The sequence below is a fragment of the Cynoglossus semilaevis genome, unplaced genomic scaffold (assembly GCF_000523025.1).
Source record: "Cynoglossus semilaevis isolate Cse_v1.0 unplaced genomic scaffold, Cse_v1.0 scaffold789, whole genome shotgun sequence".
Classification (NCBI taxonomy): Eukaryota; Metazoa; Chordata; class Actinopteri; order Pleuronectiformes; family Cynoglossidae; genus Cynoglossus; species Cynoglossus semilaevis.
Window position 1 is genome coordinate 1 of NW_007585165.1, and position 12731 is coordinate 12731.

Consider the following 12731-nt stretch of genomic DNA (forward strand, 5'->3'; position numbering starts at 1 on the left):
GTTGCTGGTTCGATCGCTGGTCTTTCTAATCCAAGGTTGCAACTGGCCGTAGGTGAACATGTTAGTGTGAATAGTTGCCCTTGGTGAACGTTGCCCTTGGTGAACGTTGCCCTGTCCGTTGACTACTGGGACAGGTATTTACTTACTAACTTTAACACTAGTGTGTGAAGAATCAGTACAGGAACAAAAATGTTCACTTGTCCAAACTAATCTCAGAGACGGGAAATAAAGACTGATAAACGGTGTGGTCTGTAGTCCAGCCATTAGATGTCACACTGTTCATTATTCCTATCACACAAATATATCATCCCTTTATCTCTACACATTCATTTCATATTTTTTTTTCTCTTGACAGAAATCAATGGCTCTGGAACAAGACTGAGAAAAACCTCATCTGTCTTTTTCCTTCCTGGCTTCATTTTCCTTTTTCTCCATTTTCTTACCTCTGCCACCTTGGACTCCAGGTCCAGGTTCCTCTGCTCCACCTGTTTGAGGGAGTTCCTCAGGTGTTCGTACATTTTGTGAGCATGCTCTGCTCTCTGCCTTTCATTCAGCTCCTTCATCTCCAGGGTGGTGATCCGTCTGGCGGCCGACACCATCTCGTTGTTGGCCACTGCCTTGCTGGCCTTATCTCTGCCAGTTTCACCTCCTACTACTGAGCAGAGAAAATGGAATTCTACATCAAAGGTGAGGTGAGGTGCGTAAAAAGACATAAAAATGTCGTATCATGGTTGATACGGACGGATGACTCTTTAGAAAAAACCCGACAGCCTTTTATTTTCATTCATGAAAATCCTTCTCAATGCATTTTATAAAAATAAAATACAAATATAAAATGTTACTGAAGACATTTCTGAAGTAACTGTTCCTGACTCACCCGTTGACTTGGTGCTCTCCCACGCCTGCTCCAACGTATAGAGTTTCTCCTTTGAGATCTCCAGCTCTTTATTCACAGCAGAGATTTGGTGCCGCAGAGACTCGTTCTCACTCTGAGTCAAACAGAAATGAAAAAAAAAAAAAAACAACAGTCAGTTGATGTTCACCACAGTCACTGTTGTGTCAGTTGACGTTCACCAAAGTGACTGTTGTGTCAGTTGACGTTCTCCACAGTGACTGTTGTGTCAGTTGACGTTCTCCACAGTGACTGTTGTGTCAGTTGACGTTCACACAGTGACTGTTGTGTCAGTTGACGTTCTCCACAGTGACTGTTGTGTCAGTTGACGTTCACGTTGCCGTACCTCCAGGTGCTGGACGTCAGTTGTTCTCTGTATGAGGCCACTGTCCCTCTGCAGCAGGTCTCTGTATTTGACCGTCAGGTCTGTGAACTGTCTGTTGGCCTTCTCCAGCTCTGATGACGGCACGCTGTCATCCAGGGCCTTCTGCAGTGCTGATACTTTATAAGCAGACATTTCCTGCACACAGAACCATGACCCAGGTGATGACTGCTGATAATAATGCAGTGTTCTTCAAACTCGGGGTCGTGACCTGGAGCCTGGAATTCAAATGTGGGGGCGTGGAATGTCTACTAACTGATAAAAAAAAAAATAATGATACCAATATTTTTACAACTAATAATTCTTCTTTTCCAAGTTCCTAATCTTAAACAACCATACTCTTCTTGCTCTGTAATACTTCTACATCCTTCAAATTCTCACTGTGGCGTCGCAGATGTTGCCGCGGCTCTTTTGTCATAATTTGTCACGAGCCAAGAGATTAGGAACCACTTCCACTCTGTCATAGACGTGTCAGTGTTTCCACACGGAGAAGCTTCCTCGACATTTTAAACCTGCTTCTTTGACAGGCCACTGCAAAGAACCCCGGCTGAACTCGGGGTCAAAGGGCAAATGCCACAACTATTTTACTGTCAAACTCCAGCCAGAAAAAAAGAGCCTCTGTCCCAGAATACTATCTGATCTGATGTTGCAGCTGGGATGGAGTTGGATACAAAATCACAGGTGAATAAATTGGCCCATGCTGTAATATTATTTACTCCGTCTTCTGTTAGTTTTCAAAGGAATCAATGTAAAAATCTTGATGGACTTTATTTTAAGAACAAATCTTAATCGGCAGCAGAAAGGAACACCTGCCAGGAGCCACATAACAAATGTGATTATCACATGATATTATGTAATATATGTGAGTGAGACCAAAGGTGCTCTTTTGGTCGTTTGGTCTGAATCTTTTTCACATACGTGAAAGTCTTTTACCAGAAAGTTTTTTTTTTGTTAAAGCTGTATGTTTGGCTCTGTATATTTAACTGGCTGATTATTCGGGGCTCTCTCTGTACCTTATATCTTTGCAGGTAGCCAATCCTCTGGGTGACTGTGAGCTGCATGTTGATGCTCTCCTCCCTCAGCTTGTTGTTCTCTTTGCGGAGGTGCTGCTCCTGCTCCAGCAGAGTGGTGTAACGACGTGTCAGTTTCTTCTCATTGACCTTTAGCATCGTCAACTTACGCAACGCTTCACTGAACTGCCTCCTGGTTTCCTCTGGGCCCTTCCCAAGCGTGTCGAGCAGTTCCTGTTGGGTGAAATAGATCCATGCGCCAATAAAATGCACTAATCTGTCGTGAAATGTTCTGTTGGGGATTCCCACTGCGAAGTAAGGTAAGCACGGTCAAGCACAGCAGTATATCTGTCGTAGCTTTTAAAAAGGTCTTCAAAACAGCATGTGTAGACATCAAAGGTCAAAACCCAAATCCTTTTTGTTTTAAGGTAATCTGTGCCAGTCTAGATTCTCAGGGCTCGCAGCTATATTTCTGATGGAGACAGAGTGACAGGTTTAACCCCCATCTACATCTTTCACATCCATCAGGTTGGGGTTAGAGCATCTCTGTCGGACACACAGCAACACATGCATATAGTTAGGGGCCAGATTTATCTCTCACAAACTTCACTCCATATTTTAGTTTTCCTGAAACATTGTTGTCTCTCACCGTGACTGCTCACGGTCTCAGTTGTGTTGATTATAGTTACAGTCAAACGCAGCCGAGGTGCGTTTGTCTTTTTAGTCCTTCACAGACACGTTTCTTCAAATGTCAGACTCACGTTAAATTCTTGGATTTTAATGCCGTCTGTCTGCTTCTGTTCCTCCAGCTGCTTTTTCACCTCCTCTAGTCGCTCCTTCTCCTTTTGCCACTCAGACTTCTCACTGAACCAAAAAAAAAAAAAACATAGAATTTTAAATTCACACTCGAGGGCAAACACCAGAGGATTTCCTGTGCGACTCACCTGAGGTATTCTTTATACAGGAGGCCCTGTTGGTGGCTAACGACAGAAAACTTATCCTTGTACTGCTCCAACACTCCGGCAAGTGTCTTGGTTTCATCCTCCTTGTTTTTCAGCTCCTTGGACATTCAACGATCATCATAGAACCACAAGTCACATCAAGTGCACCACGTCAGAAGAACAAACGAGATGTGATTTTCTGCTGTTTCCCTCTGACTTTACTGAGCTTGAAGTGAAGGTCAGTAAAGACCTTATCAACAGTATTGACAAATCATTTTTAAGTTTGTTTTACTTCTGCAGTCTAGTACAGTCTGTTACTCTGACACACTCCTGGATGTCATTTAAAATGTAACTGATTGAGTTACAACTGAAGTTTCTCTGTTATTTCTGCCACATTTTTCAGAAAGCACTGACCTGAAGGAGTCGAACAGCATACTCATTCAGGGAGCTGATGACCTGGGTGCTACTGGGCCCCAGCTCTTCAGGAAGGGTCAGAGGTCGCACATAAACTCCACTGCTGCCTGTCTTCCTAAGCAGCTCCAATTCCCCTTCCAGTTGGCTCACCTGAAAGAACAGTTACAAGAAGGTAAAACCATATATTACAAACCTTTCTTCTTTTTCTTGGACCTTATATTTTAAGACAACATAAACAAAAAATACACCCCATATAAATTGAACACTGTTACTGTTCCAACGATGTATCAAAAAAGAACACAAACAAAATTCTACCAGAAAGAGAAAAGATTTACTGCTAAATTTAGCCTGCAGTGGTAGCTGAGCAATCGAATCAAAGTGAAACCTGTTCTGTTGTTGTATATTTAGCCAGTTTTCTTTAAGAAAATGTGTAAATCAATAGTATCATGTAGTGACATTCATTCTTAGAGGCCTGGTAAATAAAGGTTTAAAAGTTCCATGAAACTCTACAGACAGTGACTTTATACAAATCAAACGCCTCCTAACCTCTGATGGGCCACTTACATTAAGTTGATGGACCAGTTGCGGCCCCCGGGCCTTATGTCGTGTAAGTCGTGTTAGTTGGAAAAGTTGATAACTTCATTTAAACAAATCAAGTTGTTTGTTGTTATGATTTCACAGAAAGCTCCTACCTTTTCTGTGGCGCTGCCAAGCTGACTGCAGCTGCGTGCTGCTTCTTCCCGAGCCAGTTTCAATTCCTGCCTCAGTTCCTGGTTTCTCCCCAGCAGCTGATGTATTTGTGTTTTCAGGTGCACGGCCGTATCAGACCGTAGACTCACACCACCAGCTTCAACTCCCTGCAGAAGACAGAAATGGAAGAAACAATATCTGAAAATCAATAAAATGGCACACTTTCTCTGTAGCTGTGCCCAGAGCCTCCAGCTGTTCTCAGTTAAACCCCTGCTGGACAACAGCGTACGATCTTAAATCAAACGTCTCGTGAAAAATACTGTGTGATGTTGCGCTTTGTTTAATTAGGAAGCCAATAAATCGCTGATTTATATGGTGCAAAGTGACAATGTGGAATTCTGTGACACGGTATTTGTGACTGTTTAAAAACACAGCGTGTCTCGTTCTGCCTCAACAGAAACAAACATGGGATTTTCACCGACAAACATTGTGACAAAAAATAAATGAATAAATTGGAAGATCAAGTAAGACGTATGAACAGCCTCAAATTAATAATAAATTAATTAATAAACTTACTCTAGTCAGGTGACCAACTGCACCATCAGGGGGCGCCACTTCTTGATGATTCATCACTGCATTGACAGCATCTCTCAGCATCAACTCCTGGTCCCGTTTGACTTTTGACAATTCTTCCACTACAACAGATAGAAGAACTGAAAATATACTCAAGACCACATATAAAAACCTATAGAAATAAAATAAAACACACGTTCAGTGTTTGTGCAGCGAGAGAGAGTGTAAAGAATAAAACAAGGCAGTTCTACCAAACCATTAGAGAAAATAAATCTTAGCACAGATATGTGGAGGTTGGCAGAGGTTTTAGAGTCAATTATTATATTTCTTCAGTTTCTTGAACTGAATCTGAACCAAAGGCAGTTTTGTGTTCTCACCTGTGGTTCTGAGCTGAGTTTTCAGGAGGCTCAGCTCGTTCTCCTTTTCTCTGAGATTCTTTTCCAGGTGCTCATTCTGCAGATAAGTTAAAACAGAAACCTCTGTATTGACTTACTACACAACAACATGAACCGTAACCACTGTACATAAAGGTTTTTATTTTTATTGAATTTTTATTGGTCGATGGTATAGCCGTATTAACACCTCAACCTTAGATGGTTCTGGAACAACTCTTGATCACAGCTGTCCTCACTCAGTCTGCCTGGGTTTCTCTGTTTATTAATGAGAGGTTTGGTTTCACAGTCAGACTCAGTCAGGAGGTTACCTTATGTCTGATCTCTTCTACATTAGCACTGCTAGGTGCTAACGTTCGATGGATGTCGATGTTTTCCTCCAGGACCGCACCCGTCTTTGAAGTCACTGCAGGGAAGAAAAAAAACAAAACGTTTCCAAACAGCACTTTATTTAAAATATCAAGGTGTAATAATAGTGTAATAATGTTAAGGTGACAAAAACTTACAAATAGATTGGACTGTTATACAATCTAAAAGTGACACCACATTTACGTTTTCAATGAATTCAAACCTTTTTGCTCATTGTGAATTTTGTGCATCACCTTTATCTTTGGCCATGACTCGGATCTGTTTCTTCAGCTCCAGCCTTTCTTCTTCCAGTCTTTCAATCTTCAAAAATAAACAACCAAAAAAAAAAAATAGCCGTCTGGATCTGAGGACATGGGCTGGTTTCACTGTGATGATCACATGTAGAATCAGACACTGACCTCTTTGGTGAGGACTTGATTTTCTGCCTTGTACTGACGCTGCTGGAGACACTTTGCTCGCTTGAACTCGGACAGATCCACCTCCTGCTTTGGTGCCAGACCTTAAGACAAATAATAATAATAATAATTAGCTCTCTGTCGACAAACTTTTGTAAACTCATCTAGTCATTAATAATAAAAAAAATCATCTAACCTAGTTTTTCCCGAAGTTCCTCATTTTCATCCATGAGGTCATTGATTCTTAACCCCAGTTGGTTGATCTCTTTAGTCATGGCCTCAATTTCCCAGTCTCTCTCTCTAATTTGATTTTTACACCCTTTGATCTCTGCCACAGCATCTTCTAGGCCGTAGGTGCCCTGAAAAACAAGAAGCAAAGTAGCTGATCTGAAAACAAGTCCCTGTATGACCTCGATATTTAAAGACCAACAGTAAACACTTCTCTGTTCTACTGAGCTCAGTATCTCTATAATACTGTGATTCAGATTCTAAATGGAATCTGTGATGTAGGCAGACAGTCAGAATGGCTCATCATAGGGGGTGTAAGAAAATATTGAAATATTTCCTTTCACTGTTACTTATCAACATTCTATGACACTGTATTGATTCAGTTGATTTTTGTTATGCAGAAATCCTGCTGGAGATTTGGATTTTACTTCTTCTCTAGCAATTACAACTATAGATCCCTCTGTTCTAATTTTAGTAACCTGATGTTGAGCATGTAACAGCATTTTTCTTCAATTCAGTCGTTGTATCGTGCTACGTATCGTTTCCCAGATTCTTGCCAATTCACACCCCAGTTCATCAGGTGACTTACAGACTCGTACTGTCTCAAACGAACTGAAGCCTCAATAAGTTCTCTGTCCTTTTCCTCAGCATGAGCTTCTACCAGCTTCAGCGCCTGCTCAGCCTCTGCCACTCTGCTCTCTGCAGCTTCCATCTTGGTTTGCAGCTCCTCCATCTTTCTCTGCTGTGTAGCCGACGGCAGAACTTGATCAGAAAAGAATGAATGACAAAAGACATTTCTAGTGAAATTATGAAAGGAAAGGGGCGATTAGCCTGAAACAATACCAAAGGAAGGCAGCTGGTTTTGCTTGGGATGTCTCAACAGACCTCTGTCTTTCTTCATGGACGTCTTTAGGCTCTCTATGAAATGAGTGTGCTGCTCCATGTCAGTGGTGTAGCGCTCCACTTGATCACTCAGCGTCTTTATTTGGACGTCCCGCTCCTGAACAGCCTTTGTGTCAATGACAGGTTAAGATAAGTTACTACACAACACCACAGGTTTGTCAACAGTATGAGAAGATGAGGAGAGTCACAGGACAGAACAAACTTACAGCACAGAGGTCATGTATGACCTGCCCCAGGACAGCAGGAAAAGAAAAAGGCAACAAAACGACAACAAACAAGTCAGGAAGAACAAGCACAGAAGAAGGAGGAGGAGAGAAAAACAAAATAAACAAAAAAACACAAAAAAAAAACACCAATATTCAGAATTTACACTGGGACAGAAAAAAACAAAAAAAAACAAAACACCAATATTCAGAATTTACACTGTGGCCACAAAAAAATGCCGCGGGTTTATCTTTATCTTTAACAGATCGGATTAACAGGAACAGTGACAGTTCTTCTCTAGTTGTTTCCTAACACATCTGGACAGACCAGTCTTCAAACTGACAGACCTTCAATTACAGACATATAATGTTATACTGAACAATACATTACTGTGTCATTAGTTTGAAATCTATCCCTGCGTCTAAATAATACTGAACGCACTTCCTCCTTCCAGAAAAATTCTGGAAATATAGTTTGTGACCCAAAAAGTTAAGAAGTCTCTAATTCCTACCACACGGAGGCTGCATATGTGTGCAAGTTGATACAAAATGATTTGCATTCCTGGATGATTAATATCTGCACAGTGATTATTCATGTGGAACTGTGTGATGCAACAAGGCAGGAAGATGAAGAAGGTGTGAAGAAATAAAAATGTAAAAAGAGCCTGGAGCACTTTCTTGGGTCCTAAGAATGTATCAGTTGACAGAGTCTGTTTCATCTCAACTACAGTTTTCATGTTTCTGATTTTGGCTTCTCTCTGGAACATGTTTTAATAATTAATCACTAAGATACCAAACCATAATTACTACGATTCAACACATCCTCATAAAAGGTTTCTGAGATGTAAAATACATTTATTAACTCAGCCACAGCCCATATTGCGTGGATAAGAGATTTGTATTCATTTATTTAGGTTTTCTTTAAAACATTTAATGTTATTTTTTTTCTCATTATAAAAATGCTGACGTATCTAAAGTAGGTTTTTACATATAATCTTGTTAAACAGCTGTGCTGAGATGATTGATATCCACCGGGCATGCTGGGAAATGAGGAGGATTAATAATGTACTGTATCCCACACATGTACCTGCTGTAGAGCAATAACGTTGCTTTTCTCCACATCCATTTGGGCTGAACGCAGCTTCTCCCTCAGGTCGAGGATCATCTGCTGGTACAGCAGAATTTCATCGTCTTTTCCAGAGAGCACTTGCTGTGTGGAGACCAGAGGAAATGATGCTGATTAAAATGCAAACACGTTCATTTCCATATGTAGTGAATGTGTGAGTAGTTTGATTGAACACCCACCTTCCACTCTTCCACTTTGGCATTAACGGCTGCCATAATTGGTTCATCCTGTCCTGAAATACCGTGAATGTTATCTGATAACTCTCTGACCTGTGTATGAAACACACACACAGACACACACACACATTCAATAGGAGTCCGTGGAACCAGTTGTGGAGTTCTCTGATCATGACACTTTACACTCAAACCTTGGGCCAGACAAGAAGCCCCCGGAGGGAGAACATATACAACCAGGTGTGGGACTGCATTAGCATCACCCAAAGTAGGACTGGACTATTTGGACTGTGATGCTGGAGCAACTGGACCACGACACCTTTGACACTTCTGAACTTACGAGGCAGAACAACGTACAATCTTTAACTTAAATAAATAATAATCAAACACAGAAACACTGGTTATTACGTAATAGTTCCAGCTACACAGTCTTCATGGTCCAACTGAGGAAAACTGTGTCAGTGATGTGGCCCCCTTTGAAAAAGAGTTTGAGACCCTGGGTTTGAACCATGTCTTTACCAGATTGGATTTTGCTGTTTGTCTTGTCAAAACACATCAAATCTGATTTCACTGCTGTTAGTACATAAATGGTGCGTGCTACAAGATAATGTTACATGTATGTATTATATCATTAAATGGAATATTCTGATGATAACTGGATAACTAACCTGCAGTTTCAGCTGGTCCCTCTCTTTCCTGAGCTGGTCAACAACAGAGTCTGTCTGCTGCACAACAATCTTCATCTTGTTGTACTCATCGGTCATCTCCTCCATTTCCTTAACAGACTCCTCCAGACTTTTCTGCAGCTGCGTGTTCTGTGTCACCAGGTGTGAGTTTTCGTCTCCAATTCGCTGAGATACAGACACAATGTTATGGCTTATGCATTTGTGGACAAAAAATAAATGAAAAAAAAAAAAAAACTCTGAAGGCGTATCAACCAGGGAATACAAATAATTAAAAGAAATTTCTTGGTACAGATAAAGATTTTACCTGAAGGTCATCCTCGTACTGGCAGATCTGACGTTTTAAAAGATTAATTTTTCTTTGTGTCTCAGCATTCTCTTCTCTGGAAGGAACAGACTCCTTCTGTTCCAGCTCTTCACGGTAGAAGACCACGTCCTGCTGACGCTGCTCATTCTGTGACGGCACAGAAAAAACACGATCTTAAAAACGCCTAAAATAAGAGCCTCGTCCTCTACCTGTCTTCACAGGTGTAATTTGGTTAAAAATAGTTTCTTCCACTATTTGAATGAAAGGTCTACCTTCACTATCTATCTTCCTTACCTTTTTATTAAGCTTTTTAATCTATGCCAGTGAAGAAGAAAGTGATGAAAAAGAGATAATGGGTTTAGAAAAAAAGTCTCAAGAGGAAACACGACGACAGAGCAGAGAGAATTGACGGAATTCAACTTAAAGAGTTCCAAACAGTTCCAGATGGTCACGTTACCTCTCTTTTCAGCTTCTTCATATCATCTTCTGCCTTCTCCGCTCGCATCACCAGCTGACGAGAGACGAGGAAAAAGAAATACAAATAAGAATAAAAATGTACAAGACACTGTTTGAACTGATTGTTAAATGTAATGGTTATAGAAAAGCAACAAGAGAATGAAACTTAAAACAAATGGATGATTAGATAAACTAAAGACAAAGTGTTAAAATGAAAGACAAAGTTCTCCCAGACCAACACTGTTTTTGAAAAGAACACATAATTGTTTATTTTGGTTTTTGCTGTTTAATAAACCCCACAGACATCACAGAAAAATATTAACTGTAATCTATGTGGAAGGTCAAATGAGGGCAGAGTGGATCCAGACAACAGCAACATTTGTGGGTCAGCCTTGGTCTAAACACACAGTGACAGCAGTTAGCAGCACCTACCTCCTCGCTGCTTTTCTTCTCCTTTCCCATATCTTTCTTTAACTGTGTCAGGTCTTTGTCCCTCTGCTCCAGCTGTGTCTCAAGCTGCCGAATCTCATCCCTCAGAAAGCGGCTGTCTGTTCCAGTGCTGAAGTTCTGAACCGCGTACAGAGAAAAAACAACACAAGCGCGCACACACACACACACACACACAAATCAGCAACCCCCACCAACAACTCTTTTAATCCACCATCTGTTTACAACCAACAGAAATGTCATACGCTGTCATTAAAATGTTTTGTTTTAAATGACCTATTTCTTCTTGCTGGGAGAGTTTATGAAAAAAAGAAAAACATTCTGCTCATATAAGGACCGTGATGAGAAAGTAGAATATATATGTGATGGCTGTGAGTTTGTGAGGAATTAGCTCTAATCTTCTTATGTGATATCAGCCACAACAACCAATCTGCCTGTTGCTACACTTCCACACTCTATGACACATGTGACAATGTTTTTAAAGGTTTTTTTTTTATGTATACAGCAACAAAACGTGCACAACACACGACAGGAAAGCAGAATTACCTCATTGTAGAGCAGAGGTAGGACTTTATTTTCACTCTCATATAGATCATAAAAACACTTACATTCTACCTTTTCTTGGATGAACGTACATGTCTTAACAATAAATATTACAACATAGACAAAAGAATGTAGACAAAATGAAACCCATTTGCAGGAACACGTTACCTTCCGTTCCTGTTCCAACCTGGACACCTTGGTAAGGAGTTCATTTTCTGCACAACAGAGGACGTGATCAATCATTTAGATGCAGCTAATTAGACATGTGCCAAGTTGTGCTACTCAACAGCAGTGCACCAACCAGTTTTGGCATTTTCTTTCATGGCATCTTCAAAGAATTTGATGGAAACAGCCAGCTCCCGATCTTTTATCTATCCAGAAAAGACAAACCAGTGATTGGTTTCAAACCCTAACCCTAACCCCAAACAAACCACAGATGTACAGCCACATTGCTGTAGAGAAGAGAGAAATATATTGAATACCTTGAGCATGGCTTGTAACACCCTGAAGACGTGAACAATGTCTTCAGGACTTTTACTCTTCACTTTCCAGTCTTCCGTCTACACAGAAAATAATAATTTAAAGGACATTAAAATATAAAAATATTATAGTATTTTTTCAGCAGGCGGATGAACCTTTACATGGCTGACAGCACTGGACATATGCAGCTGCAGTAACACACAACAGCCAGTAAGGGATTCTTGTAAATTAAGCTAAAATGGTTCTGTAGCGTAGCAGTTACAAACCCTATGTTACACATGTGCCTGATGTGCAGCAGGACCTGGGTTACTACATTGGCTGGTTTCTGTCTCTGATTTAATAATAATCTTACAACCTTTTATAAGGAATGTCTTAAAACAGTAGGTTTTCACCATGTGTGTCTGTTTCAATGCCAAAATATAGACAAACATCAAAACCAATTTGAAAACAACCTCAAAGGCATCAGATTATTTCTGATTTGTGTTGTATGTGCATGATGGTGAGTACATTCAGTACATTACAGAAAGAACATCATATGTGCTATGTATATTTGTATATTGCATTGCACATCAAATGTTGGGGATGGCTTCTATTTAAAAAAAAGCATATAACGGCCACAAAGTTCCATTACAAAAAGCTTTTTTTTTTTTTAAATAGTGAAGTGAATCCTGTTACATCAGAATTTGTAACAGTCTAGGTTTTAGAAACATGACTTTTATTGTAGCTTTTCAATCGACTACTACTAATTACATCTTACTTTGAACTGTGACTGTGGAAGTATTCTATTAAAGATGTTCAAAACCGGAGCTCACCAGGAGGACAAAGTAAACAAATGATGTAATAGTTGTAGAAGACATCGAAGTGAGTCAGTGTCAAGAAAACAAACGAACAAAAAGAAAGAAACGGCGAAATGAACTTTTACCAAAATAATCATGTCGAAGACCTCGTCCACTTGACTTTTCCCACAGTCGTGCAGGGTTGCGGGGTCTATTTTGGTCATTTGATCCCATTCGAGAGCAGCTGGCGGCATCTTTGCTGTTTTTTATATTATAGTTTTTAACGTTAAAACCACCAAATGGTATTGTTAGCCTGGAAAGCTAACTAAAATGCAAATTGTGTAGCAG

At 40.3% G+C, this 12731-nt stretch overlaps 1 protein-coding gene and 1 long non-coding RNA gene across 3 annotated transcripts; one reads left to right on the forward strand and one right to left on the reverse strand.

Annotated features, from left to right (window-relative positions):
- Positions 1-205: 205 nt before the first annotated feature.
- On the reverse strand, positions 206-12667 carry LOC103398929 (centrosomal protein of 290 kDa-like). Of its 2 annotated transcripts, none has more exons than XM_025053888.1 (26): positions 12530-12667; positions 11610-11687; positions 11429-11498; positions 11296-11342; positions 10570-10704; positions 10139-10192; positions 9682-9828; positions 9360-9542; positions 8698-8787; positions 8480-8602; positions 7172-7295; positions 6876-7048; positions 6255-6417; positions 6062-6162; positions 5897-5963; positions 5606-5700; positions 5280-5355; positions 4906-5024; positions 4332-4496; positions 3640-3789; positions 3229-3344; positions 3046-3148; positions 2288-2518; positions 1239-1412; positions 878-989; positions 206-652 (listed from the first exon to the last, which is right to left on the reverse strand). In XM_025053888.1, exons 1-26 carry the CDS (start codon positions 12635-12637, stop codon positions 327-329), a joined length of 3330 nt encoding a protein of 1109 aa, XP_024909656.1. In that variant the 5' UTR covers positions 12638-12667; the 3' UTR covers positions 206-326. The 2 variants fall into 2 exon arrangements, with proteins under 2 accessions (XP_024909656.1, XP_024909655.1); XM_025053887.1 differs by having other exon boundaries at positions 207-655.
- On the forward strand, positions 3160-3732 carry LOC112486592 (uncharacterized). Its single transcript, XR_003049100.1, has 3 exons — positions 3160-3233; positions 3342-3463; positions 3629-3732. It is a non-coding gene; the product is annotated as an uncharacterized LOC112486592 (long non-coding RNA).
- Positions 12668-12731: the final 64 nt, after the last annotated feature.

What these genes read in the sequence shown, in the direction of transcription:
- LOC103398929 (XM_025053887.1), bottom strand. Translation starts at nt 12,637, where the DNA reads ATGCCGCCAGCTGCTCTCGAATGGGATCAAATGACCAAAATAGACCCC. An exon ending in ACGTTATTGCTCTACAGCAG is followed by an intron (nt 7,296 to 8,479) that starts GTACATGTGTGG and finishes ATTGACACAAAG; the next exon opens with GCTGTTCAGGAGCGGGACGT. An exon ending in TTAAAATCCAAGAATTTAAC is followed by an intron (nt 2,519 to 3,045) that starts GTGAGTCTGACA and finishes TTCACCCAACAG; the next exon opens with GAACTGCTCGACACGCTTGG.